At 62.2% G+C, this 25,914-nt stretch overlaps 1 protein-coding gene across 2 annotated transcripts; it reads left to right on the forward strand.

Moving 5' to 3' along the window:
• The first annotated feature begins 8,066 nt into the window (after nt 1-8,066).
• On the forward strand, nt 8,067-25,639 carry GNA11 (G protein subunit alpha 11). Of its 2 annotated transcripts, none has more exons than XM_057708184.1 (7): nt 8,067-8,456; nt 18,543-18,727; nt 21,039-21,193; nt 21,576-21,704; nt 24,098-24,227; nt 24,331-24,484; nt 25,184-25,639. In XM_057708184.1, exons 1-7 carry the CDS (start codon nt 8,321-8,323, stop codon nt 25,372-25,374), a joined length of 1,080 nt encoding a protein of 359 aa, XP_057564167.1. In that variant the 5' UTR covers nt 8,067-8,320; the 3' UTR covers nt 25,375-25,639. The 2 variants fall into 2 exon arrangements, with proteins under 2 accessions (XP_057564167.1, XP_057564168.1); XM_057708185.1 differs by lacking the exon at nt 8,067-8,456 and adding an exon at nt 13,682-13,833.
• The last annotated feature ends 275 nt before the right edge of the window (nt 25,640-25,914 follow it).

The raw sequence follows: 25,914 nt of genomic DNA on the forward strand, positions 1-25,914 counted from the left end.
TGCACCAAGCTCATCTAACACACGTATTTTCTCTGTGAGCACGTCACAGCCTCATGTGCTTAGGACACTAGACAGCACTCCAGCTCTACCTCCATCTGGGTCCATCCCTCATCATCGCTCACATGGACCAACACAGTCACCTGCATCTGGTACCCCAGACTGCCATCCTCTCCCCTGACCGTCTGTCCTCCCCCAAGCAGCCACCAGAGGGCGCCCGTGAGCACCTGAGTCAGGCCCCGCCCCCCACCTTGCCGGCAGCCCTCCAGGGTCCACCTCCTTGGGGTAGAAGCTCAAGTCCTTCGCCGAGGTGCAAGAGGCCCTGCACGACCTGCCCCGTCCCCTCCCTGCCCTCCCCTCCTCCCTCTCTCCCCCTCACTCACTCTGGTCCAGTCACACGGGCATCCTCGCTGTTCCTCCAATATGCCAGGCACAGGTCCTGCCCCAGGGCCTTTGCACATTTTGTCCCTGCTGCCAGGTAGATATATGGGTGCCTTGCTCACTTTTTCAGGGGGTCTTGCCCTAATCCCGGTATTTGAAATTCTGTTCCCTTCCCAACCCCCCTACTGTGCTTTTTTCTCCCTTCTGTTAAGCATTTACCCCTGAGTCCCAATCAATTTTATTTATTTATACTTGTTTATTATCTGCCTACCCTCACCTAGAACGTTGGCTCCATGAGGGCAGGAATTTTTTTCTGTGTTTTCATTGCTGTATCCCTGCACCCAGAGCCATGACACACAGTTGGTGCTCAATAAATGTTGATTAAAAAACTGGCTCGGGCTTCCTAGGTGGGGCAGTGGTTAAGAATCTGCCTGCTGGTGCAGGGGACACGGGTTCCATCCCTGCTCCAGGAAGATCCCACATGCTGTGGGGCAGCTGGGCCCGTGCGCCACAACTATTTGAGCCCATGTGCCACAACTGCTGAAGCCCACGCTCCTAAAGCCTGTGCTCCACAACAAGAGAAGCCACCACAATGAGAAACCCGAGCACTGTAAGGAAGAGCGTCCCCAGCTCATGGCAACTAGAGAAAGCCCCGCGCACAGCAACGAAGACCCAATGCAGCCAATAAATAAAAATAAATTAATTAATTTAAAAAACTGGCTCTATTGTGTCCATTCAACCCATTATAATGATAACCTTGAAGGTTTATTAAACACCTTTTGTGCGCCAGTCCATGTGAGAATAGTTATTATTATTTTTTTATCATTGACACATTTTTTGAGCTATATAGTTCACAAATCATACATTTACCATTTCAAGGTGTACAATTCTGTGGTTTTTAGTGTATTTACTATGTTGTGCTGCCACCACCACTATCCAACTCCAGAACATTCCATCACCTCAAAAAGAAACCCTGTCCCCATGAGCAGTCACCCCCACCTCCTCCCCAGCCTCTGGTAACCACGAACCCACTCTCTGCCTCTTCATCTGCCTGTTCTGGACGTTTCCCATCCATGGAGTCACACCCTGTGTGTCCTTCTGTGTCTGCTCCTCTCCCTGAGCATCGTGTCCTCAGGGTCCCTCCACGTGGTAGAGCGTGTCAGGGCTTCTCTCCTTCTCACGGCTGAATAATACTCCAGTGTGTGGATGGACTACATTTTGTGTATCTGTTCATCTGTTGATGGGCATTTGGGTTGTTTGCATTGTGGAGGGGCAACCGTGAATACTATTGCTGTGAACATTCATGTACAAGGTTTTGTTCGAACACCTGTTTTCAATTCTTTTGGGTAGATCCCTAGGAGTGGAATTGCTAGTGAAATGGTAACTCTGTGTTTACCTTTTTGAGGAACTGCTAAATTGTTTTCGGTGGGACTATCCATTTTACCTTCCCACCCGCTGTGCATGAGGGTTCCAGTTTCTGCACATCCCAGCCCACACTTGTTATTATGTACTTCTTATCATAGCCATCATGGTGGATGTAAAATAGTATCTCACTGTGGTTTTTGATTTGCATTTCCCTGATGGCTGACACTGAACATTTTTTTTTTTAATTCACACAAACCGACTGTTGGGTGTCTGTTGTGAGCAGAGCATGTTTTCATGTGCTTAGTGGTACCTGGAAATTCTTATCATCACCCCTGTTTTAACAGATGAAGAAACGGAAGCTCAGAGAGGGATGGCCACTTTCTGAAGGTCACACAGCCTGCAGGGGAGTGTGTCTGCAATAAGGACCAGACAGTTTGATTCTTACCTACTAGCTTCAAATGTGACTGCTGTGAGCACCTGTTGGCCAATCTTCCTATGGACGTATGTTTTCATTTCTGTTGGGTAAATACCTAGGAATGGAGTGTCTAGATCCTCTGGCAGGTATATGATTTTAAGAACTTTTTGAGAAACAGCCACTCTGTTTTCCGCAGAGGCTGCCCCATTTTGCGTTCCCAGCAGCTGTCGTGGATGAGGGTCCCAGTTGCCCCGCTTCTCGTCAGCACTTAGTATGGTCAGACTTTTCTGTCTTAGCCATTCTGGTGGGTGGCATCTCACTGAGGTTTTTAAAATAATTAATTAATTTATTTATTGGCTGTGTTGGGTCTTCATTGCTGCGTACAGGCTTTCTCTAGTTGTGTAGAGCGGGGGCTAGTCTTCCTTGAGGTGCAGGCTTCTCATTGTGGTGGCTTCTCTTGTTGCAGAGCATGGGCTTTAGGCACATGGGCTTCAGTAGTTGTGGCACACAGGCTGTAGAGTGCAGGCTCAATAGTTATGGCTGATGGGCTTAGTAGGTCTGCAGCATGTGGGACCAGGCATCAAACCCGTGTCCCCTGCATTGGCAGGGGGGTTCTTAACCACTGCACCACCAGTGAGGTCCCTTCACTGAGGTTTTCCTGGGCTTTTTCCTAATGTGCTTATTGGCCACCTGTGTGTCTTTCTTGGTAAAGAGTAAAAGGTGATATTTATGGAGTTGTGCAATAAACATACATTGTGTGTCTGCTGTAGACGAGGGCACGTGTACAAAACTGTCACCCAGACAGACTCAGACCCGTCACCCTGATCTTCTTGGATGGCACTGTCTTTGACTATTTTTTTTCTTTTTAATATTTATTTGCTGCAGCAGGTCTTAGTTGTGGCATGCATATGGGATCTAATTCCCTGACTAAGGATCGAACCTGGGCCCTCTGCATTGGGAGGCATTGGGAGAGCGGAGTCTCAGCCACTGGACCACCAGGGATGTCCCTGTCTTTCCTGGTGGTCCAGTGGTTAGGACTCCGCACTTTCATTGCAGTGGGCGTGTGTTCCATCCCTGCTTGGGGAACTAAGATCTTCCATGCCACACAGTGGGGCCAGAAAAAGAGAAGAAAATAATAAATGCCCTCGGGGATTGCAGGTTGGGGCATAAGCCGGGTTGAGGATGGACCCTTTTCTGGTGCCTCCGACGCGGAGTGTCCATGGGACGTGGGTGATGAGCTCCCTATTTTCAGCTGTGAGGCCTGGAAAAGGACAGGGACTTGAACGTGGTGGAATCCGCCCCTGATTCGGGGCTGGTGCTCTGGCCTCAGGTGCCCCTCTGCCCTGGGTGCCCCCAGCCTGGGCCCCACTCACCTTTGCTCACATTCTCAGCTCCGCACCAGGAAACGGCCTTGTTCCCTGGCCCCTGGCCCCCCTCATAAAATCGAACCCCTCAGGGGATGGGAGGCCGACTTCCAAGGATGAGAGGAAGGGAGGAGGCCATGGGGACAGGAGGACGGGGCCTCCTAGTCATCAAGGCGTGCAGCTGTGGACTTTGTCTCTCTGGGCCTCTGGGTGCAGAAGCCAAAGTCAGTAATTAGCCACCAGCTGGGCCCTGGGACCGGTTCCTCATCTCTTCGTGGGCCTCTGTTCCCCATCTTCCCGACCTGGTCCCCACCCAGCTCCGGCACAAGGAGGGTGCTTGGTGAATGGCTAAGAATGACGAGTCACCCCCTGTGGATTCTGCCCCCTGTTTCAGTGTCCTTTGAAACAATTTCAGCACTTATTAAACATCTACTATGTACTTTACAAGAACCACCTCTTTGGACACTTCTCACTTTGACAGCTTTATGAAGGTGTAATTGACATGCCACGAACAGCAGGTGTTTAAAGTGTACATTTTCATGAGTTTTGTGATATGTCTACCCCAACCATTGGCACAATCAAGAGAGTGAACAAGGGACTTCCCTGGCGTTCCAGTGGTTAGGACTCCATGCTTCCACTGCAGGGGGCACAGGTTCCATCCCTGGTCAGGGAACTAAGATCCTGCAAGCCACGTGGCGTGTCCAAAAAAAAAAAAAGATAGTGAACAAACATTGCCATCACCCCAGAAAGCTTCCTTGTGCCCCTCCCAGCCCCCACCCTCCAGCCCCAGGCAACCAGCAGTCTATTTTCAGTCACTATAGATTTTTCATAGTGGGTGTTTTCCAGAATTTTATATAAATGGAATGATACAGTACATCCTCTTCTTGGTCTGGCGTCTCTCACTCAGCATAAGGCATTTAAGATTCATTCATGTTGTGTGTTTTTCCCTTTTTATGGTTTAACCATATTCCAGAGTAGGGATAGACCCCATTTTGTTTATCCACTCACTTTGTGGATGGACATTTGGGTGGTTTCCAGTTTGGGGATATTATCAATAAAGCTGCTATAACATGTGTGTATGGGTCTTTTTTTTTTTTTTTTGGCCACACCATGAGGCATGCGGGATCTTAGCTCCCCGATCAGGGGTCCAACCCGTGCCCCCTGCAGTGGAAGTGCAGTCTTAACCACTGGACCGCCAGGGATGTCCTGTGTGTACGGGTCTTATGTGCACCTGTGCTTTCATTTCTCTTGGGTACACGTGTTGTTATTAATTTCTACATAGCAAATCGCCCCCAAACTTGCTGCCTTAAAGCAATAAACATTCATGACCTCACACAGTTTGGGAGGGTCAGAAATTTGCGAGTGATGCCACTGGATGGTTCTGGAGGCCTCAGTTCTCCTGCACATGTGCTTCTCCAGCGGGACATGATGGTCTAGACATCCGTATAGAGCTTGCTGTAAGAGCAAGCGAGGGGAAGCCCACAATGGAAGCAAAAGGCATTTTCTCACCAAATCTCTGAAGTCTCTTCCTCCATATTCTATCTGTCAGAAGTGAATCACTAAATTCAACTCACATCCTAGGCAGGGGGGTGAATTACACAAGACCATGAATACTAGGAAGCAGAGCTCACTGGGACCCATCCTAGACTTTATCTACCAGTGTCTCTTAGTAGTTGAATATTTCAGCAAACATTAAGCACTCACTGCATACATCACAAGACCCTCCTCCTTGGCTCTCTGAAAAGCAGTGGAGTCTGCCCACTTTGCAGACGGGGAAACTGGCCCAGAGAGGTTAAGGCACCCACTCACAGTCTACACCAGAGTAAGTGGCGAGAGGAAGGCTCCATCCTGAGGTTTAAGTCCCCGCGTGAGGAAGATGCGGAGGTAGCAAGGAACAGGAACAGAGATGGGAAGAAAGCGTAATTATTTTTTTTTTCCTCCGGAGAAAGAGAAGAAGCACCCAGGAGAGCTGGGTTCCTTCATCGAGTTCACAAACATGTATTGAGCACCGACGGTATGTCAGGTGCTGTGTTAGGCTGTGGGGACCCTGCAGAGAGCAAGATGGACAAAGCTTCCTGAGCACATGACACACACACACGTGGGTGGGCGATGCCACCCATCACCATCCAGGATGGCACTGGCTCACCATTTTGCCAGAGGAGGGAAGAGGCCCGAGGCTCTGTGCTGGACGTGGGGGACCCCAGGGTGACCAAGACACACGCAGTCACGGCCCTCCTGACGTTCACAGTCTGGTGGGTGAGATGGAATGCAGACAACAGAGAACTCATCCATTCTTCCCTTCCATGCTTGTTGGTTACTGACCAGGGTCCTTGGCTTCCTTAAGCAATAGGAATTGACAAGAGGACAGACAAGAAACTCAGTCAAGGCTTTACTGGGGCCCCTGCATCAGCGGAGGAGAGGGAGGGAGAACCAGCAACAGGTTCCCTTGCTTGTTTGCTCCCTGGGGTGGGGGGAGCTGGTTCCTTATATGAGGTGAGGGTAGGGGTGTGTCCAGCAGTTGGGCTAGAGAGGTGACTTAGGTGGTCTGCCCACCCCTTTGGTGGTGTTGAGTGCGAGCGGCAGGCGCAGTATCCTGCTTTTGCTTCCAACACCTGGCTTTTGCTTCTGGCTCTTCAGAAGCGGGCAGTTGGTTTTTTTTTTTTTTTTGGTCTTTTTGTATCTTGCTGTCCGTAATGTGCCACAACTGCACACGCTCACAGTTACTTTTAGTCCCTTATTTTTTTGTATTTTGTTGCTCCAGGAGATGCTTTTTCAGGGGCAAGCACTGCAGCAAAGCCTCCCAGGTCCCAGGTTCCGGGTCCCAGCCTGTCTGAGCACCTGCTGTGTACCAGGCCAGGGTCTAGATGCAGCAGGGATCAGGACAGAGACCCTCCAATATGGTGGGGAGGGAACAGGACAGTAAGGGAAGAAAGAAGATGATTTTGGCCCATGGAAAGAGCTATGGGGTCGTCCAGTAGGGTGCGGGGGTGGGGTGGGGTGTCATTGGAAAGGATGGTCAGGGAAGACCTGGCCTGACTGCCTCCCCCGGAGGAGGGGATGTTGGAGCCAAGGCCTGGGGGACAGTGTTTCTGTTCAGTTTCTCTGGTTGTCGGTTCTTTGTTCAAGTGGAGATTTCCGCTGTTGGTGAGGGGACGCCGCGGGCCTCTGCCCCAGCGCGTGTCCTGCTGGGCTGGGGATGGAAGCCCCCAAGATGAATGTCTCTAGGAACCAACCTGCCCTCAGTCCCAATCAACTAATAAATGGAGACTTTGACCCTCTCCTCTCGCCTTATCTCAAGACCGACGAGCACAGTGTGTCAGGGTACAGCTTGGAAGGTGTGTGATGGGATCTGGGCAGGGCCAGGTAGGGAGAGGGTGTGGGTTCCGGCCAGGTTGGGGCTGGGAGGGGTGCCATCGCCAGGGAACCGTGCCTAAGGGCACCTCGGTTTCCTCCTCTGTGAAATGGGTCTCCACTTCAAGCTTTTTATTCTTTTTCCATCATTCAAAACACACACACCGAGCACCTCCTGTGTGTGTAGGCCTCGTTCTAGGTCTCCTTCTGGAAGAGGCCAGATAGTACGTATTTTAAGGCTGTTGCAACTCTGCAACTCTGCTGGTGCAGGGTGAAAGTAGCCGAGCTCCATAAATTAATGGGTGTGGCTACAGTCCCATAAGACCAACCTGGCAGTACTTGGTATACAGTAGGCGCTTCATTAATGTTCGTCCCCTGCCTGGAATACAGCAGGCACTACCCTCAAGCCTGGTCCAGGCCTGGGATATAGCAAATGTTGCATCAATGCCTGGCCCATGCCTAGTTTACAGTAGGCATTCCACTAATGTTTGTTTCCCGCCTGGTATAACACCGGGCACTGCATTAATGCTTGGTTACACAGTAGGCACATTAAAAGCTGGTTCATGCCTGGTATACAGTGGGCACTGCATTAATGGCTTGTCCATGCCTGGTATACAGCAGGTACTCCATTAATGCTCGTCCCATACCTGGCATATATCAGGCTCCGCATTAATGCTAAGCCCATGCCTGGTATACAGGAGGCGTTCTATTAATGCTCGTTCAAAGAACGGATGAGAGGAAGGTTCGTTTCCGGTCGGGCAATGCCAGGGCGCCCCGGGAGGCCGTGAGGGCTGGTACCCCTGTGTCTCGCGTGGGGCGTGGGTCGCTCGGCCCCGCGACCGCCGCTGCGGGTCCCAGTCCCTCGCTCCGGGGCCCAAAGGGCCGCCGGGCCGAGCGGAGCCGAGCGGAGCCGAGCCGGCCGGCCGAGTCCGCCACATTCCCACAATCCCGGGCGGCCCCGCCCGGCTCCCGGCTGCGCGTCCCCCTTCCCACGTCGGCGCAACCTAACCCGCGGGCACGCCCGCCTCGCCCCGCCCCGCCCCGCCCGCGCGACGCCCCGCCCCACCCGGCCACTGGTCCCGCCCCCGTGGCAGGCGCGCGGGCCTCCGCCCACTCCTATTGGCCGCGCCAGCCGCCCGTCGGCGCTGTCCACGCGCGGGTTAGGTTGTGAGGCGCTGTCGCTCGGTCGCGGCGGCTGCGGTTGGCGGCAGCGGCGGCGGCGGCGGCGGCGGCGCGGGCGGAGGGCGGCCGGGCGGGACCAGCGGCCGAACGGGACCGGCGCTCGCGGGCGGCCGAGGCGGACCGCCGGCCCGGGGGCCGAGCGCCGAGGGCCGGGCGGGCGCGGCCGGGGCGGCTCGCGGCCAGGGCCGGGGCGGGCGGGCCGGGGGGCGGCGGCGGCGGCGGCGGCGGCGGCGGGGGCGGCCGGCGGGCGGCCGGGGCCGGGACGATGACTCTGGAGTCCATGATGGCGTGTTGCCTGAGCGATGAGGTGAAGGAGTCCAAGCGGATCAACGCCGAGATCGAGAAGCAGCTGCGGCGGGACAAGCGCGACGCCCGGCGCGAGCTCAAGCTGCTGCTGCTCGGTGAGTGGGGCCGGGCCTGCGGGGGCCGGGCGGGCTGTCCAGGGCGGGCTCAGCCCTGCCTCCGAGCGCTGTCCGCCTCCCGGCCGCGCGATCCCCGCGGCCCGTGCCGTCCGCCTTGAGCCCGTGACATCAGAGGGGCCCGCCCCTGCCTCTGCGGCCCTCGCCGGCGCCCCAGACCCTCGGGGTCGGCGCCCGCCTGTGCTGTCCGTGGCGGGCCCCCAGCCCCTGCCTCCGCTGTCCGGACCAGGTCCCAGTTTCCTTCAGGACCAGCCCCTGTCTCTGCGGTGCGGGCGGGGACCCCGGGGCTCCGCGGGCTCAGTCCCCGTCTATGCTGGCCGCCCCCTGACCCCTGCGGGGCCTGCCTCTGCTTCTGCTGTCCAGGTCGGGCCCCCGGAACCCTCGAGGGTCTGCCCTCTGCCCCTTCTCAGGAGGCGAGCCCCCTCCCTGCACGGGTCTGGCCCTCCGTCCCTGCGCCAACAGGTGTGCCCCCAGCATCCCTGCAGGGCCAGACCTTTGGGCTGAAATCCACGAGACGCGCCCCTCGCCTCCTGGGATCCCTTCTCGGCTCTTCCCACCAGGTGGAGCCCTGCTCCCGGCACGCCGGGCCTGTCCCCCCTCCACCCCCCATCCTCTCAGGCCGGCCGCCTGCCTCCCTTCCCTCTGCCGGGAAAACCCACGTCCCTCCCCCGGGGAGCACAGCCTGCGGGGAAGGAGACAGCCTTTCCTCTCTTCTTGGGGCCCGGGCGGCTGGAGCCCTGAAGGAGCAGCCCTCCCCGACCCCTCTCCTTAGGTCCCAGTAGGAGCCAGGTCTCCCGGGTCCTCCCCCTCCCACCCCCGGAGAAGATTCCTGTCCGCGGCTGCATCTCCGCACCGCACACCTGTTGCACGGAGCCAGTGGGCCCGGCGGTAGGGAAAGTGTTGTCACCCCAAATAAGGGCTGTTGGAGGACTTACCTCCACAATCAAAGGCAAGAAGGTCATTTACACAACAGAAGCCCTCGCCCAGCCTTCTCCGGAGCTCTGCTGCATTCCTGCACTGCAGGGAAGCTTGGAAACGCGCGGGTGATGGGCCCCTGGTGGAGGAGGGGCCGGCCCGGAGGGGTCCACGCGCAGGACGGTGCAGGGTGGGTGGCACCGGCGCTGGTGGCCATGGGTCTTGGCGAGACTGCCTGGCTTCTCCCACCTGCGGGACCCTCCGGGTCCTCGGTTTGATAAAATACCTTTCCTGGTTTTTTCCCCCAAACATTCAACTTTACCTAAAGGCTATAAAATGGGCCATATTTGAAGAACAGACGGGCCGTGAGTGAGTAACCATAAAGTTTGGAGGAAACTTGTCGTGAGGTCTCAGGGGTACCTGGGAGGACAGCACGGCCCTGGCTGCCTTTTGCCAGCAGAGGTGGACTATTTTCAGAGGGAGATGCAGAAGTTAGCGGCATGTTAATGTTACCAGATGGCCGGCCTTGCCTGGGGGCTGGGGGCCTCGTGAGCCTGCACAGGCCCCCGCCGCCTGCCCTGTGGGCACCCACGCTCCGGATGGATGTGGGGTTCAAGGATGTAGGTCAGTGGCCTGTGCTCCTGAAGCTTCGCCGTGTGTCTCTGGTCTCCCTGGGCCAGGGCTGCGGAGCCTTGCAGGGGACCTGGTTGTGTCCAGCGCCCACCAGTGGGTGCGGCATGCTGACTGCAGGAACGCCTGGGTCTGCGGGCCCACCCCTCCACTCCCCTCCTGGCTTGCAGGACGAGGCGTCTGCACTCGCCTGTCCAGGAAGCTGTTAAGTCCTAGGCATGGGGCCGATAGGAAGATGAGAGCTTGCGGGTCCAAGGTGAAGGTTTATGACACCGGGAGGGCGGCTGTAAATGCTGGGCAGAGGGCCGGGGGGGTGGGGTGGGGGGGCGAGGTCCAGGGGACGTGCTGGGGGCCGGGGCGGGGCACGGAGCAGCATCCCTGCCCCACCCACTCCATGCCGGGAGCACCCCGGGCCCCCAGACGTGGCGCAGCGTCCCCCGGGGGCAGGATCAGCCCCAGCTGTGTTATCAGAACCAGCCGTGCCCCATGTTAGTACACGTGTGAAACGCGTGTTGCAGAGCCAGTGTGTGATGAGTGGAGGTTGTTTCGCCTGATGTTTTGTGGACGCTTAGAAAGCGAACGCTTATGTGTGTACGGTCCAAAGCCACACGCGTGTGCACGCAACACGCAGCATGTCTGCGAACGTGCGTGATGGGTGTGCTCGGTTTCGCTGGTCCTGTTACTCCAGGCCGCGTCCCTGTGGACGGCCGTCTGTGGTGGGGGACGCAGGTAGCGAGCGTCCCTGCAGGGGATACACCGCGGTCCCCACGGCTCACTGTCGCTCTCCCGCTTTGCGCAGGAGGACCCCCGGGCCTGGTTAGGAGCTCCAGGCTGGGGTCCCGGGCAGGCCCGCCGGCTTCTGCCTCCCGGGATCCCCCCTGTGCAGGTGCAGCCCTTGGCCCCCGCGTCTCTGGCGCTCCGCAGAGAACCACTGAGGGGGCGCCTTGTCTGTTTCTTAGGGCAGGTTTCCCCTTGAGGCCCGAGGCCCGCCACGGGAAACGCCGAGCCGGGAGCTGAGCGGCCCTGGGATTTCTAAATAAAGCAGGCGGCCAGCTCCTCAGGCTTCCTGTTGGGCCCGCTGTGGCCCTAAAGCGGTGGAAAGGCCCGGAATCCGGCCTGGGGTGTGGTGGCCCCAGTGGGAAGGGCGCGCCTGCCCTGCGTTGAGGCGCGAGTGGAACGTGGCCGTGGCTCCTGGCGGTGGCCTAGCGTGTCCCCTGCAGACCCCTGTGTCCCCTTGCGGCCCAGCCCAGGATGCGTCTCAGGGGCTTCAAAATTAAGATATTGTGTGTTGCTGGAAGGGTGGGCGCTGTCCCTGGAGGGGAAGGACCCCAGGCTTGCTCTCGGAGCCCCTGTCTGTCACTCGCTGTCCTGCGCCGGGCGGCCGGGACTTCTCTCCCTCCCCGCAGGCCTGAGCGTGGCCTCGCCAGGCATGTCCCTGGGTCCCGGACTCTGCGAGCATAGCCGCTTCCCTGCCTCGGCTGAGCTGCTCTGGTCGCTGCCGAGAGCCTTGAGGAAGTGCCTTGCCTCCGATGTGTAACCACAAAAGGTTTCACTTTCTGATTTTTGTGGTGGAGCCCTTCTCCTTGCAGCCCGAGAGCAGGTCGCGGTCAGTGCTGCTCCTGGGCTGGGAGTTTGGAGTGGCTGCAGACGGAGCTGAGCGGGGGATCCCTGGCAGGAGGAATGGGAGCCCGTTTGTGCCTTCTCTGTCCTGACGGCCTTGGGGGCAAAGTCCAGCCCCGGGTGGGCGGGTCTGGTCTGGGCCCCGGGCCAGGCGGGGAGTGCGGAGCTGGGCCACACACAGGGAGCGCGGCCCTCTCTGGTCCCCGTAGGGCACTCGTCTCCCATCAGGACAGTGAGCTGCAGGGCCTGTCAGCCCAGTGTCCGCGGACAGGATTGGGGCGTCTCCAGGGGCTTCGGGGACGCCCGTGTGTGGTGTTATTTTTTGGCGGAACTCCAGCTGCCCTCAGAGCCAGGCCCCAGGCCTCAGCCCTGCCGGCTGCGGGAGTTTGTGCCACCACGCCCTGGCCCCTCATCCCCCGGGTGGCCGTGGTCTCTGCCCTCTGGGCATCTGGCCCGTCACTGCCAAGGTGTCTGCCCCTCGTTCCCCGCACCGCGTCCCTCCTCCAAGCCCTGCCGCCCCACGGTCCAGCACATAGCCCTGCGGGTCCGAGATGTTTGCTGGGTGACTTCGATCGGCTCATTGAGGGCAGGCGGAATGGGGCTGCTGCTCCCTGACGTCGGGCCCCCTCACATCGCGCCTGGACGTCACGCTCCCTGCACAGGGGCCCGTTGCCGCTGCCGGTGGCCCTCCGCTCCGACGGGTGGACAGACAGGGACTCGGGGGGGACGACGGCACGCAGCCGCCGCTCTCCCGAGACCGTGCGTGAGCGGGTGTGGCGGGGGCTCCCGTGCAAGAACAGCCTCGGCTCCCCGCCCACAGTGCTGTCGTGGGTTAAGGCCACGGGGCCCGCGAGGCGCTTGGCACGCAGTAGGTGCTCAGCAGGTGCGAGGCTCTGTCCTCTCCTGCGGTCACTACTCGCCCTACTGTGCCCTTGTTTTTATTCACGGTGTCGCCCTGGCCTGCGGTCCCTCTGCCACTGCGTGAGGCCTCCCTGGCCTGCGGCCGGGTCTCAGAGCTTGGTCCCCAGAGCGGGGCCCTGTTCTGATCTCAGCACCTACCGTGGATGCTTGCCGGTCAGGCCCAGAGCTGGAAGGTCCAACTCCTCACGGGGGCCCGAGGGGTGGGAGTCTGGAGAGGAGGTGGGTCACCCCATCTCTGTCCCGCTGGTCCTGTCTCCTGAGCCTCGATGGGAGGGTAGGGGACCTTCCCACCTCCCAGGCCCGGCACCCGGGCTGCTCGGTGGGGCTGAGCGGGACTGGGGGCTCACACCAGGTCGCCCCGACTCCTGAGAGTCAGGCTTCAGGAAGGGCCGCTCTAGGATCCAGCACGTGGGGACAAGAGTGCGGCTGGCCTGGAGGGACTCGTACCTGCGCCTTGAGCCACCTGGGCAGGCGACGCTGGCCTGCCGACTCCGCGGCCACAGCGTAGAGGTCAGATGAAGGGATGCGTCCCGATGTCCGTCCTGTCGTCCTCCCTCCTGGCCCCTGTCTGTGCCGCCGTTGCTGCGGTGTCTCCGAAGGCCCTGTGGCTGGCCCGGGAGGGCTGTGGACCATGGAGAGACGGATGGACGTGAAGCCAGAAGACCTGAGCCTGTTGAAGTCTGACAGGGACCAGCTGTGTGACCTCAGCAAAGCTGCTTGAGCTCTCTGTGCCTCAGCTCTCTCACCTGTCCAGCGGGAGTAGCCCTGAATGAATGAATGGAGGAGCGGGGGCGAGGGGAGTGTGCAGTCGCCATCCTCGACGGCACGCGGGGTTTGCCCTTTCTCTGTCCCCAGCGTAAGGTCCGTGCCCCTCTTTCATCTCAGACCTGTTGACATAGCCTAGGGCCGTGCTGGATTTCTAGGCTGTGTTTCCAGGAGCCCCGATCCCGGTGGTGCGCTCGCCTGGGCCTCCTGGGGTGCCGGGGTTCCTGGCTTCACTGCTCACGTCCTAGAGTTGGGGACAGCCGGGCGGCAGCCCCGAACCCCAGCTTCTGACGCGAGTGTTCTCTTGCTAGATCGGGGCCGCCTGCCTTGGGGGTCACAGATGCTGTACACCTTGAGTCCCTCGGGGCTGATGTCAGACTGGCACCATCCTTCCTGCCCTCCAGGCCCCTTCCCTGCCCCTCTTCTCTCCTACGTTTGAGGAGTGGGTGCCCGGCTCAGACTTACTTGCTCCTGATCCGCGGCCCTGGGTCTTGGCCGACCAGCACAGGTGGGTGGCGGCTTTCTCCCTCTGTCGCAGGGACAGGGCTACTCTTCCCCTTCCTCTTCTCCAGCGGGTCTCAGCTAGGCTGCCCGTGACGCCACCGAGCGCGCCCAGAGGGCGTCCTGCGGGGTCCCGGCCTGCGGTGTCGTCTGACCCCCACCAGGCCTGCAGGGGCAGGACCCCTCACCTGGGTTGTGCCCCCAGTGGCCCCCGTTCTTGGAGTAAGGACCGGGGTGCAGAGGACCTGAGGGGGACGTGTGACAGAGCCGGGACCGTGGATTGGGGCCAAGTTCATTTGGTTCATTCAGGAACAATGTGTGCGGCGCCTGCTGTGGGCCGGACTGGGCTGGGGCTGGGGCGCACGTCTGCCCGCAGACCCCCGCCCTCGGGGACCCGGCTCCCAGCGGGCCAGGAACAGGTGGGGTGTTGGTGACACGGGTGCTTCTGGGAAGATGAGAATTTGGGTTTCTGTGCAGGGACTTGGGGTGGCGTTTGGGAGGGGAAGGGCCCGACAGGCGGTCGGCGTGAACAGCGGTGGACAGTGGTGTGGAGCGCTGGCACGGGGCCGCGAGTGCCACAGCGGCCCTTGGGCAACGTTGGGCTTGTCGCGTTGCAGGGCGACAGCAGGGGCCCGGGCTCGCGGTGTCCTAGCTGGGAGGGGGTGTGGTGGTAGGGGTCCTCGGCACATCAGCTGCGCACGTGTGTGGCTAGGATGAGACGTGTCACGGGGTCTCACATAGTCTTTTTTTTTTTTTAAGGTAATTTTGCTTTTTTTTCCTGTCATTTTATTTTATTTTTATTTATTTTTGGCTGCATTGGGTCTTTGTTGCTGCGTGTGGGCTTTCTCTAGTTGTGGCGAGCAGGGGCTACTCTTTGCTGTGGTGTGTGGGCTTCTCAGTGTGGTGGCTTCTCTTGTTGCGGAGCAAGGGCTCTAGGCGCGCAGGGTTCAGCAGTTGCAGCGCGCGGGCTCAGTAGTTGTGACGTACAGGCTTAGTTACTCCGTGGCAGGTGGGATCTTCCCGGACCAGGGCTCAAACCCGTGTCCTCTGGATTGGCAGGCAGATTCTTAAGCGCTGCGCCACCAGGGAAACCCCTCTCGCATGGTGTTGCTTGAGGGGGGCCTTGCTCTTCTCCCTGGTGGACAGCTGTTGAAGGTTTTTGAACTGAAGGGTGCATGTGACCGGATCTTGACCGGATCCCTCGGGGGACTGACCGAGGGCCAGGCAGGATTAGCTGGGGCTGCTCGGGACCCCCGGGCGTCGGCCATAGCAGACGGGCCCAGCCGTGAGGTCCGGGTGGTTCTCGCACCCCGAGACTTCTCTGGGCAGGTGGATGTTGGGTCGAGGGTGTCAGGCCCGGGACCCAGCTTCCGGGGCCGGCTGCTGGCAGCAGGTGGGCTGAGTTAGCCCAGGAGCCGGGCACCCGGAGAGGACGCGGGGGCGGCTGCGAGTCGCTTAGAGCCTTTCCTCCCTCCTGGGCCGGTGGTGGCCCAGCTCAGGCCAAGCTGGGTTCCAGGGCCCAGGGCCCATGGGCTGCTGCCTCCCATGTGGAAGCTCTGCCTGCGGGGGCTCCCGCTGGGGCTGGAGCCTGCGGCTCAGTCACTGCTGGCCCCCAGCACAGGGGACACGTGACCTTTGACACGTGGCTGGTGGGGTTTTCCTCAGGGGCCGGGCCTCTGCGGCCACCACCTCCACACCCTCCTTTCTCGTCCTTCCTGGCAAGGTGACACAGCCCGGGCGTGGTCACTGACCGTTCCACTTCGAGGGCTGCGCTGTCACCCCGGTGTCCCTTTGCTGCGTTCTCCCCCAGCTTTATTGAGATGTAAGTGCCGTGAGTGTTGTGTGGTTTAAGAGGTGCACGTGAGGACTTGACACATGCATTGTGACGTGATCGCCAGTTAGGTCTGTCCCCTCACCAGTGCCTTTTGCTCCTGGACCGGATCACGGTGCTGTCCTCACAGTGGCTCCTCTGCCGATGGCAGGGTTTGGGCCACGCGCCTCCTCTCGTCCAGGGCCCCCGACATCTCCAGGGCCGATCGTGTTTCTGGCTTCCGCAGGGTCTGTATTCCGTTTCTCGGTTTTCAGGGCGTGTCCCAGCTGCATTGTCTGTGTTGGGCACCCAGGCCGTCCCCCGTTGTCCCTCGGCCGCTCTCTGGCCGGCGAGCAGAGCTCCTGCACGGACGCCTGCCATGCCCTGGCTGTCGGCTGGGCCGCGTGCACGTGTGCGAGACCCCTGGTGCCCTGCGCTGCCTCTGGGGGGGCTGCTTGTTCTTTTCTCTCCCGTCTTGGGGACGCTGGCAGTGGTCTGCGGTCGGCAGGCTCGCTGCCGGTCTCCCCACGCCCTCATGCCCACGCGGCACGCTTGCCCTTCCTGCAGTTGAAGGGGGTGGACGTGGGGGTCGTGCCCCGGGGCCTGAGTGGCCGCCATCGCCCCCTCGGCGGACCTGTGGCTGCAGGGTGCGGGCTTCAGTGACTACCCGTCTGGCGTTTCCAGTGAGAGACCCTCCAGACGACCAGCAGGGCATGTATCTTTTTACAGTAGCAGTGTGTCAGAAACACAGCGATCTGCCCCCAGAGGACAGTGGGTGGTGTCTGGGGACACCTGTGGTTGTCACACTGAGGGGCTCCCGGCATCGAAGGGGTGGGGCCAGGCATGCTGCTCACAGCCCACCGCGCCTGGGAGACCCTGGTCCAAAGGAAACCGCGCAGGACGTGGCGCCCCTGGGTGCTGCCGCCTCCCCCCGCCCCCTGCAGTGAGGGAGGGTGTGCGGGTCCCTCGGGGAGCTGTGGGGTCGGCAGAGGTCCTCACCCCCTCCTGCCCTGGCACTGGGGTGGGGGGGGCTTGGTGGGAGTGGGTAACTGGGCCCTGCTTGATGCTGTGGCAGAGGTAGGACAGGGAGGGGCCGTACCAGGGTATTTACTGCTGGGTGAGGGACCAGTTCACATTTAATTTATTCTTGAAAGGACCCAGGGCTTTGATGGAGGTCCTAGACAGGGGCAGCTGCGGCGAGGCCCCTGCTTTGTCCAGTTTGGGACTCGGGTCTCCCCAGGTGGCCTTGGGCACCCGTGGTCAGTTACTCAGACATGGGTGGGAGGGCCTCCTGCTGCAGGACAGTGTCGTCCCTGCGGGGCACTCAGAACCTGTGTCTTCTCCAGGAGCTCCTGGGCAAGGAGGCGGGCAGCAGATGCCCGAGGGAGGCCCCCCACGGGCTGCGGTGATGGACCCCAGCACAGCAGCGAGCTGCCCAGGGCACAGGTGGCTGCGAGCCCGATGGCGTGTAGGGCAGGACCAGCTCAGACCCGCCCGGGGGTGGGGGGCGCAGGCAACTGGGGGGGCGGGGGGGGCCTGGGCAGGGGGGCGGGGCGCGTCTGGGGCATTCTGAGTGCACAAGAGGGCACCCTGGGGCTTCCGCCCGTGGGTGGGTGGGGGCCTGTGTTGGTTATCAAGTGGGGGTTTGAGGCCGTGTGTCCTTAGGATGTGGAATTTCTCTCCTGCCGTGCAGTTAAACCCCTGGCACTCAGTAGCTGAAAACAACACCCAGGCCGGTTCTGGGGGTCAGGAGGCTGGGGGGTTCTGGCTGCCTGTCTCCCCGGAGGTTGTAGAGCACATGTCAGCTTGGGGCTGCCTCATCCGAAGGCCCGATGGGGCCGGAGAGCTGCTCCTGTCCACCTGGCCCCCACGGGGCTGCCCCCGGCCCCTGAGAGAGTCCCAGAGAGGACAGGGACCCAGGGACTGTCTCGGAAGGGACAGGCCGTCCTTGGTCAGGTCCTGTTGATTGGAAGGGAGTTGCTGAGTCCAGCCTGCCCTTGGGGAGGGGCGTCAGGCGCCACCCCTGCACCTCACAGAGATGCCAGGTCACGTTAAAACCACGAACACCGCCTTCCCCGCGTGTGGGGGTGAACCCACGTGGGGAGGTGAATTTGCCGCTTAGCTGGCGACAGGCCGTGAGAGGCTGGAGCAGGAGAGGCCCTGGGGCAGCACTGGTGCTGGGCGGGGCTGGCGGGGCCCCAGCATGGAGGCAGGTTGGCAGGCAGGAGGGGGACGCGGCGGCCGTGTGGCCCCTTTCAGGGGTTTTCTGGCCGGCTCTCATCCCTCTATCCCAGGAGGCAGAGCCTCCGTGCACCCCTCTCTGAGGTGGGGCTGCGGCACCCGGAAGGTGGTGGGACGGAGAGGGGGACAGGGACACGGGCCCGGGGCCGTCCAAGCGCCAGGATCACGCTTGCCTCGGGGTGGCGTGCGGTTGGGTGAGGTACAGATTCAGGGGCTGCCGGGGGAGGAGCTTCTGGGGACCGTGGTGGGGAATGGCCCCGCGCCCTGCAAAGGCCTGGCGTGGCCTCGACGCAGACGCCAGACGGGTGCCCCGAAGGACAGCTGTTCTGGTTGGAAGTCATGGAAGAGGAGCGGCTGGGGGTCTGCCGGACGTTGTCACACGAGGGTGTGTGGGAAGCGGGAGGCAGCCGCGCGGCCGGAGGAGGGGGTGGCGGCGTCTGGGGCAGACGCGTCGCTGCTCCTGCCCTCCGCTTCCTCGGCTGTGGCCGGAGCTGAATTCAGACCCGGGTCACCGTAGGTGCCGCCCCCCTCCGGCTCCTGCCCACCTCGTGGTCTTGACCTTCTCCGAGCCTCCCAGTCTCCCAGTGTAGGCCTCTGTGTGGGGGCGGGGCGGGGCTGCCCCTCGTCCGGGTGGCCGGCCCTGGGTCTCACTGGGTGATTTGCAGGCACGGGCGAGAGCGGGAAGAGCACGTTCATCAAGCAGATGCGGATCATCCACGGCGCTGGCTACTCGGAGGAGGACAAGCGGGGCTTCACCAAGCTGGTGTACCAGAACATCTTCACCGCCATGCAGGCCATGATCCGGGCCATGGAGACCCTGAAGATCCTCTACAAGTACGAGCAGAACAAGGTGAGGCCTGGGCCGCGCCAGGCAGCTGTTCGCGGCCTGGTCCTGCAGGGCTGGGTCCCAGCCTCCTCCGGGGGCCCGCGTCCTGCCGGGCGCTTCGCGACTGTACGGGACCCTCTGTGGCCCCAGGGGGTGGCACTTTCTCTTATTTTCTTCAGTAACAGCTTTATTGAGACGTTTTACATACCAAGTTACCCATTTAAAGGGTGCACTTCACTCGTTTTTAACATTCACAGTGTGCAGTCATTGCTTCTAAAGCCGGGACATTCCATCACCCCAGAAAGAAGCTCTGCGCCCGTTAACAGTCCCCCCACATCCTCCCCAGCCCCTGACAACCAGGAACCCACTCCCCATGTCTGTGGAGCTGCCTGTTCTGCATGTTTCCCATCCGTGGAGTCACACCCTGCGTGTCCTCCTGTGTCTGCGTCTCTCCCTGAGCCTCGTGTCCTCAGGGTCCCTCCCTGTGGTGGCGCGTGTCAGGGCTTCTCTCATAGCCAAGTGATGCTCCCGTGTGACCCGAGAGCCGTGCTGAGAGACGCTGCCCTAGAGATCCACGCGCGCACACGTGCACACACCGTACACACGCAGGCACACACATGCACCCATCATCCACTGAGGGACACGTGGGTGTTTCCACTTTCTGGCCCTTGTGGATATGCTGCTGGGAAGTCGTGTGCAGGTTTTCGTTTGCACACCCGCCCTCGTTTCTCCTGGGCATGTCCCCAGCTGTGGAGGTGTGCGGTCCAGGGTCACGCTTGGTCTGTCTTCCGGAAGAGCTGCGGCCTGCTGTCTGAGCAGCGTTCCCCTGGCCGTGCACCAGTGGGCTCTCACCGGTGGCCTCCCTTGGCTTTGCTGTTGTGGATCTGTTTTCGGGGGCTTTTGCAACCCCAGAAACTTGCCTGGGGTGACATGTGGCATCAGAGTCCGTGTGTGTCCAGTAGAGTTTATATTAATCCGTTTGCTTTGAGGCTTAAGAAGTCCAGTCAGTCAGATTTCTGATACTGGCACCTTCCTGCCTTGATGCCTGGTTCACGCGTCCTGAGGGACACTACAGGGCCCAGCGCTGGGTTGGGGGCCCGGCCGCCTGGCTGTGGGGCCGCGCACGTGGGGACTGCTGGAGCCTCTCGCCCTCTGGTTTGTAGGAGCAGGTCAGCCGAGGCACTTCCAGGTCTAGTCCCCCTTTGACCATGCGAGTCCCGCAGCGTCTGGACCGGGTCGGCAGACCGAGGCCTGTCTCTGTAGGTGCAGCTCTACTAGCACAGGCCACGTCCGTGTCACCCGTGGAGGCTGTTGCTGCAGCAGCAGGGGCAGTGTGGCCTTAGAAACAGACATCTGGTCCCTGACCTACGTGCATCCACCGTCGGGGGGTTCCAGGGCGGTGTCTGCTTCTCTAGGCCCAGATTGAGAGTGGGGGCTGAAGGACAGGGTTGAGTGAGGGCTGGGGGCGGGAGAGCGTCCCTGGGTGGGGGCAGGCGTGGGTTCCAGAGCCCAGGCTGGGGCCCCCTCATTCCTTGTCAGGGCTCAGCGGTTGTCCCCTCCCCAGCCCCTCAGCCATGTGGCCCGGACCACCCTGAGCACAGGCACGTGGAGCGGGCTGGAGGAGAGATGGGGGTCTCCTGCGGGCCTTCGGCCCCCGGTGTGGCGTGTGTGTCGCGTGTGTGTACGTGTGTGTACGTGTGTGTACGTGTGTGTACGGCACGTGCGTGCGTGGGTGCACGGGCGGATCTCTGGGGGGGCATCTGTCGGCGCAGCTCTCGGGTCTCCGAGCCCCGTGGCCCAGGGCGTGTGTAGAGGTTCCGTCCGGGGCGCGTGAGCCACTGGACCCCTGGGCTGTCGCGGTTAGTGCAGCCTCCCCGCCCCAGCGGGTCGCTCCGGCCCCCGGTCCCCGGCCCCCATCCCAGGCCGCACACGAGAGGACGGCGACCCTTCAGAGATCCGCGGCTTCAGGAGCCGTGGGCCCGGAAACGGGGGCAGCTTCTTCTTACGTCACAGCGGCTCTCCGTACCTTGGTTTCCTCACCTGCGACCTGGGCATGTGGGAGCTGCTGGGGGTGTTTGTTCCTCTGTCCTATTTGGAGGCCACCGACCCCTCTTTTGGGCACCTGGGCACGGAGGCGCGGTGGCTGGGTGGGCAGGCCCTGCTCCCGGAGCCGCCTCCATCCGCGTTTTGCCCTGGGGACCTCACAATGGGGGGCAGTCACTTCCGGTCGCCCTCACTTTGTTGTGGCTCGTGTTCATGGGAAACGAGAGTCGATGGTTCCGATTGGTCGCCGGGCGCTGGCGTTGAGTGTCCCCCGGCCTCCCGCCCCCCACAGGCCAACGCGCTCCTGATCCGGGAGGTGGACGTGGAGAAGGTGATGACCTTCGAGCACCGGTACGTGAGCGCCATCAAGACCCTGTGGAACGACCCTGGCATCCAGGAGTGCTATGACCGCCGGCGCGAGTACCAGCTCTCCGACTCTGCCAAGTAGTGAGTGGGGCCGGGCGGAGGAGGGGTCTGCACGGGGACGGGGTCTGCACGGCGGCTCCTTAGCTGTGACGAGACGATTTTCCTACAGGGAGGGAGGCGTCTGCAGGGATTTTCTGTCGTCTCTCTGCCCCTTTTCTGTGTATCTGAAACTTTTCTAAAGTGACAGGTTTGCATGTGAAAAGCCACCCCTCCAGCCCACAGCCTCTCCTCGAAACCCTGTGCCGTCCCCGTCCCTGGACAGCCGTCCCTCAGAGCCGGCGGGGCTCTGTCCCAGGCGTTCCCTGCAGCCTATTTTGTCCCCGTCCGTTCCCGTCCCGGGTACTCGGGCTGGCCAGGAGGCCCCTCGCGGGCCGGCCTGAGCGGCCCCACCGCTGTGTTGCAGCTACCTGGCCGACGTGGACCGCATCGCCACCCCGGGCTACCTGCCCACCCAGCAGGACGTGCTGCGGGTGCGCGTGCCTACCACCGGCATCATCGAGTACCCCTTCGACCTGGAAAACATCATCTTCAGGTACCTGTGGCCCTGGCCCCCCGTGGGGCAGCGACAGGGTCCCTGTCCGCGGTGGGCACCGGGTGTCCCAGTGAGCCCGGCCCTCGTGTGCCGGCAGGGCTGAACGGAGGCGGCCTGGGGGCGACGGCCTCCCGGTGGGGCCTCTGCACGGGCCTCAGACGGGGCAGGGTGCAGGGGTTAGGTGGTCTGAAGTCGAGGCCGGGGCAGGGGTGCTCTGGCTGGTGGAGGGACCTGAGGGCCCCTGGGGGAAGCGGGTCCAGACCCCTCTGCGGCCCAGTCCCGCAGGTCATGCGGCCAGAGGGGACTCGGGGCTGTCCCTGAGGACGGGCCCTCCCACCCCGCGAGGTCACAGCTTGTGCAGAGCTGCCAAGCGGCAAGGCCAAGTGCCTCTCCTGGGGCGGCTGTAACATGTGACCACAGATGGGCAACTTCAAACCACGGAAGTGTATCCACTCCCAACCCTGACGTCAAGGTGTCGGCAGGGTGGGGTCCTCCTGAGGGCTGAGGGGTGTCTGTCCTGTCCTCCCAGCTCTGGCGGTGCCGGCAGCCCGCGGTGGCCCCTGGCCGGTAGAAGCCGCGCTCCGTCTCCACGCCCGTCATCACAGGGGCCCTCCCCGTGTCTGTGCCCACATTTCCCTCTTACGCGACACCCCGGTCAGTGGATTCAGGGCCCCCCACTCCAGAGTGGCCCTGTCTTAACTAGTGACCTTTGCCGTGACCCCACCCCCAGATCAGGCTGTGTCCCAGGTTCCCGGCAGACCGACTTTGGGGGACGCGGTTCACCCAGGGCTGCGAGGCCCAGGCTTTGGGTGGGGGTCCTGCTCTGGCTGTGAGCCCGCCCTCCCCGCTGCTACGCGGGGTCCCCTCTGCTGGGCGAGCGCACCATGGGGGCCGCTGGCGCCTCCGGGCAGGGGCCCCAGAGACAGTGCTGCTGCGGAGGCCCCGCCCCGCCGTCGGGAAGCGCCAGCGCTGGGGGTGTTCCGGGAGCCTGTCGGGGCTGCCTTGAGGCGCCCTCCCACGGAGACCCGAGACCCACCTCTGCCCCTGGGGCCCCCCACTGCTCAGGCGGATGCTTCCCGGGGTGGGGAGAGAGCCTGGGCGCCCCCCGCCTGGCCCCCCATCCTCTTCTCACCCGTCGGCGTCCCCGGGGTTCCCTTGGGCCCTCAGAAGCTGTAGGCATCGTCCCACACGTGCCTGGGGAGAGGTCAGCATCTTGGTTTCCTCTGGTCAGATTCATGACAGGGTCTGGGACCTCAGAGGCTCCCAGGGTGCAGGCCGGGGCTCTTGCGAGCCTGCCTTCCAACCCCACGTCCCGGGGTCCCCTCCCGTGGCCTCACCTTGGCCTCTGCACCTGCTGTGCCCTCTATCAGGAGTGCCTCTCCCTTCCCACCCCTCCCCCGAGCCCATGTGCAGTTCTGCTGCTGCCTGAACTGTAGAGGGGCCCCGCGCCCCCCCGTGCCTCCCCCCAGCCCTCCCCCAGCCCCCCCCTCGTCTGGTGCTGCGCTCACAGAGGGCAGCCAGGGCCCAGCGCGTAGCCCCCACCTTGATGGGAGCTCACACAGCATCCGCTGACGGTGCGATTGGCCTGATGGGTGAACCCCAAGCCTGGCCCCACACGGGGCGGGGGGTGGTAGCCTGAGCCCGGGGGCCCGGCCACACTGGGGAGGCTCGGCCTCAGAGAGGCGGTGGCCTCTGACGCCGCTGGCCCGACGGTGCCCCCCTCCCCCGACGGGCCGCAGCAGCCGGCACGGGCCTGGTGTCCACGCGCCCCTTCCCGTCTCCTCGGTTACCCTGGCACGTCCGCCGTCCACCTGTGCTTGCTGGACCCTCCCCTGCCAACTCCCCGCCAGGCGGGTTGGCCTCTGCTGGCCGTGCCCAGACAGCCGCTCCTGCCCGACGGTCCGGCTGCCGTGGACGGGCCCGGCCTGGGGACCCTGCCTTCTCGGTCTGCTGTCCTTTCTTGCCATCGTGTCCCCGTCACAGAGAACTTAGGGAGCTCGCAAGGAGAAAGTGGGGACCTGTCACCAGCTGTGATGTCCAGGGTGCCGTGGTGGCGGGGGTGCGGGGCCCAGCAGGGGAGATGGGTCTCCAGATGTGGCACATCCATCGGCGGTCGCTGGCCGGGCCCTGGAGACCAGCGCCCCTCCCCCCGCACGCAGGCGTCTGGCCCCCTTGGGGGTCCCCCCGCCCCGGCTTGTGCTGTGTCCTCCCGGCCGCTGCGGTCCTGGGGCCCTGCTGGCTCTGACGGAGCACTGAGGGGCCCTCGTGGCTCTGATGCTGTCGGGGGCCTCGTGGCTCTGGCGGATGCGGCTGTGCTGGGGTGGGGGGTGCTGTGTGGGGGGCGGTGTCGTCTGCAGCCCCGCGCTGAGCCCGTGCGCCCCCCGACCCTGCAGGATGGTGGACGTGGGGGGCCAGAGGTCCGAGCGGAGGAAGTGGATCCACTGCTTTGAGAACGTGACGTCCATCATGTTCCTCGTGGCCCTCAGTGAGTACGACCAGGTGCTGGTGGAGTCGGACAACGAGGTGAGGCCCGCGCTGAGCCCGGGGGCGGGGCGGGGCGGGGCGGGGGCGCCCGCAGGCCCTGGGGTGGGGGGGGCCCGCCGCCAACCTGCCGCCGGCCCCGCAGAACCGCATGGAGGAGAGCAAGGCGCTGTTCCGCACCATCGTCACCTACCCCTGGTTCCAGAACTCGTCCGTCATCCTCTTCCTCAACAAGAAGGACCTGCTGGAGGACAAGATCCTCCACTCCCACCTGGTGGACTACTTCCCCGAGTTCGACGGTGAGGCGCCGGGACGGGATTTCCCGAGGCTGCGCGGAGGCCACCGCGCCGTGAGTGCGGCTGCAGCTTGGCGCGCGCCCCCCGGGCCCCGGAGGAGGCGGAGACCTTCGTGCCCCCACCGGAGTGTCGTCTGTGGTCACTCGGCAGCCTGTCGCCTCCTGCCCAGGGCCCAGGCACGGGGAGGAGCGAGGTGCTAGGGGTGGGGGAGGGCGGGGGGGGCGCGGGGGATACGGCTCCGGCTCAGCCCGAGTTCCTCCTGCTGTGTCTGCACCCCCCTACTGTCCCCTCCCCACCTGGAGACCCCCGGGGGCGCTTCTGAGGGGTGGTCAGGGTTCCTCCCTCCCCAGCAGGATGGCAGGGGTTATGGGTGGGGAAGCAAGGAGCGGCGCCGACACCGCCCCCCCCCCCCCCAGCACCTCCCCGGAGGTGCTGCTCCAGGCAGCCGGGAGGCCAGGAGTGTGGGTGGCGGGCCCAGAGCAGGAGGCTCGCCGGGAGGGGGCACCGGGCTGTGGGTGGAGGTGCGTGTGTGGCCGCGTGCCCGAGTGTGGGGTGTGGTGTGGACGGGGGTTCTGAGGTGCGGGTGGGAGGTGGGCGGCCGCAGCGCCGTCTGCCTGGCGGGTGGTGAGCGGGAGCTGGTGCCGGGGCAGCGGCACGTGGGCCAGGAGCCTCCCCTCCGCTCACCCCGCCCCGCCCCGCCAGGCCCGCAGCGGGACGCGCAGGCTGCCCGGGAGTTCATCCTGAAGATGTTCGTGGACCTGAACCCCGACAGCGACAAGATCATCTACTCCCACTTCACGTGCGCCACCGACACGGAGAACATCCGCTTCGTGTTCGCCGCCGTCAAGGACACCATCCTGCAGCTGAACCTGAAGGAGTACAACCTGGTGTGAGCCCGGACCCGCCAGCCCGCCGCCCAGGCGGCCCCAGGAGTCGGGGCTTTTCCTATTTTTAAACAAATGGTTTTTATTTCACAGTTATCAGGGGACGTACATCTTTCTTCCTACACACCTCGTGCACCTTCTCATCTTTGTCCGTGGCAGAGGCCGCCTTTTTTGGCCTTAACTTGTGGCTTGCTTTTTTCTAAAAAAAAAAACAAAAACAAAAAACCAAAAAAAAAAAAAAAAAAAAAAAAAGGAAAAAGAAAAAAGAAGAGAACCCACACCCACAGAAGATGGGCGGAGAGGAGACCCGGCCCCGGCGGTGGCGGTTCTCGGCCTGGTTTCTTCTGATGGTGGAGGAAGGCGCGGAGACGCAGAGGCTGGGACTTATCTTTCTTCCTTTGTTAAGTTATTGACGCCCTCACCACTGTCGCCGTGTTTCTGCCCCGGACTCCATGAAGTGGGGGTGGGTGGCGCCCCCCGCTGCCCGCCCTGGGAAGTGCCTAACCTTTTTTTTTCTTTTTTTTGAGGAAACACCGCTCGCCACCCCGG

This window comes from Hippopotamus amphibius, chromosome 15 (genome assembly GCF_030028045.1).
Source record: "Hippopotamus amphibius kiboko isolate mHipAmp2 chromosome 15, mHipAmp2.hap2, whole genome shotgun sequence".
Classification (NCBI taxonomy): Eukaryota; Metazoa; Chordata; class Mammalia; order Artiodactyla; family Hippopotamidae; genus Hippopotamus; species Hippopotamus amphibius.

Coding starts and splice junctions, on each gene's coding strand:
- GNA11 (XM_057708184.1), top strand. CDS start 8,321: ATGACTCTGGAGTCCATGATGGCGTGTTGCCTGAGCGATGAGGTGAAG. Junction 21,705..24,097: donor CTGGAAAACATCATCTTCAG/GTACCTGTGGCC, acceptor CCGACCCTGCAG/GATGGTGGACGTGGGGGGCC. Junction 24,228..24,330: donor TGGTGGAGTCGGACAACGAG/GTGAGGCCCGCG, acceptor CCGGCCCCGCAG/AACCGCATGGAGGAGAGCAA.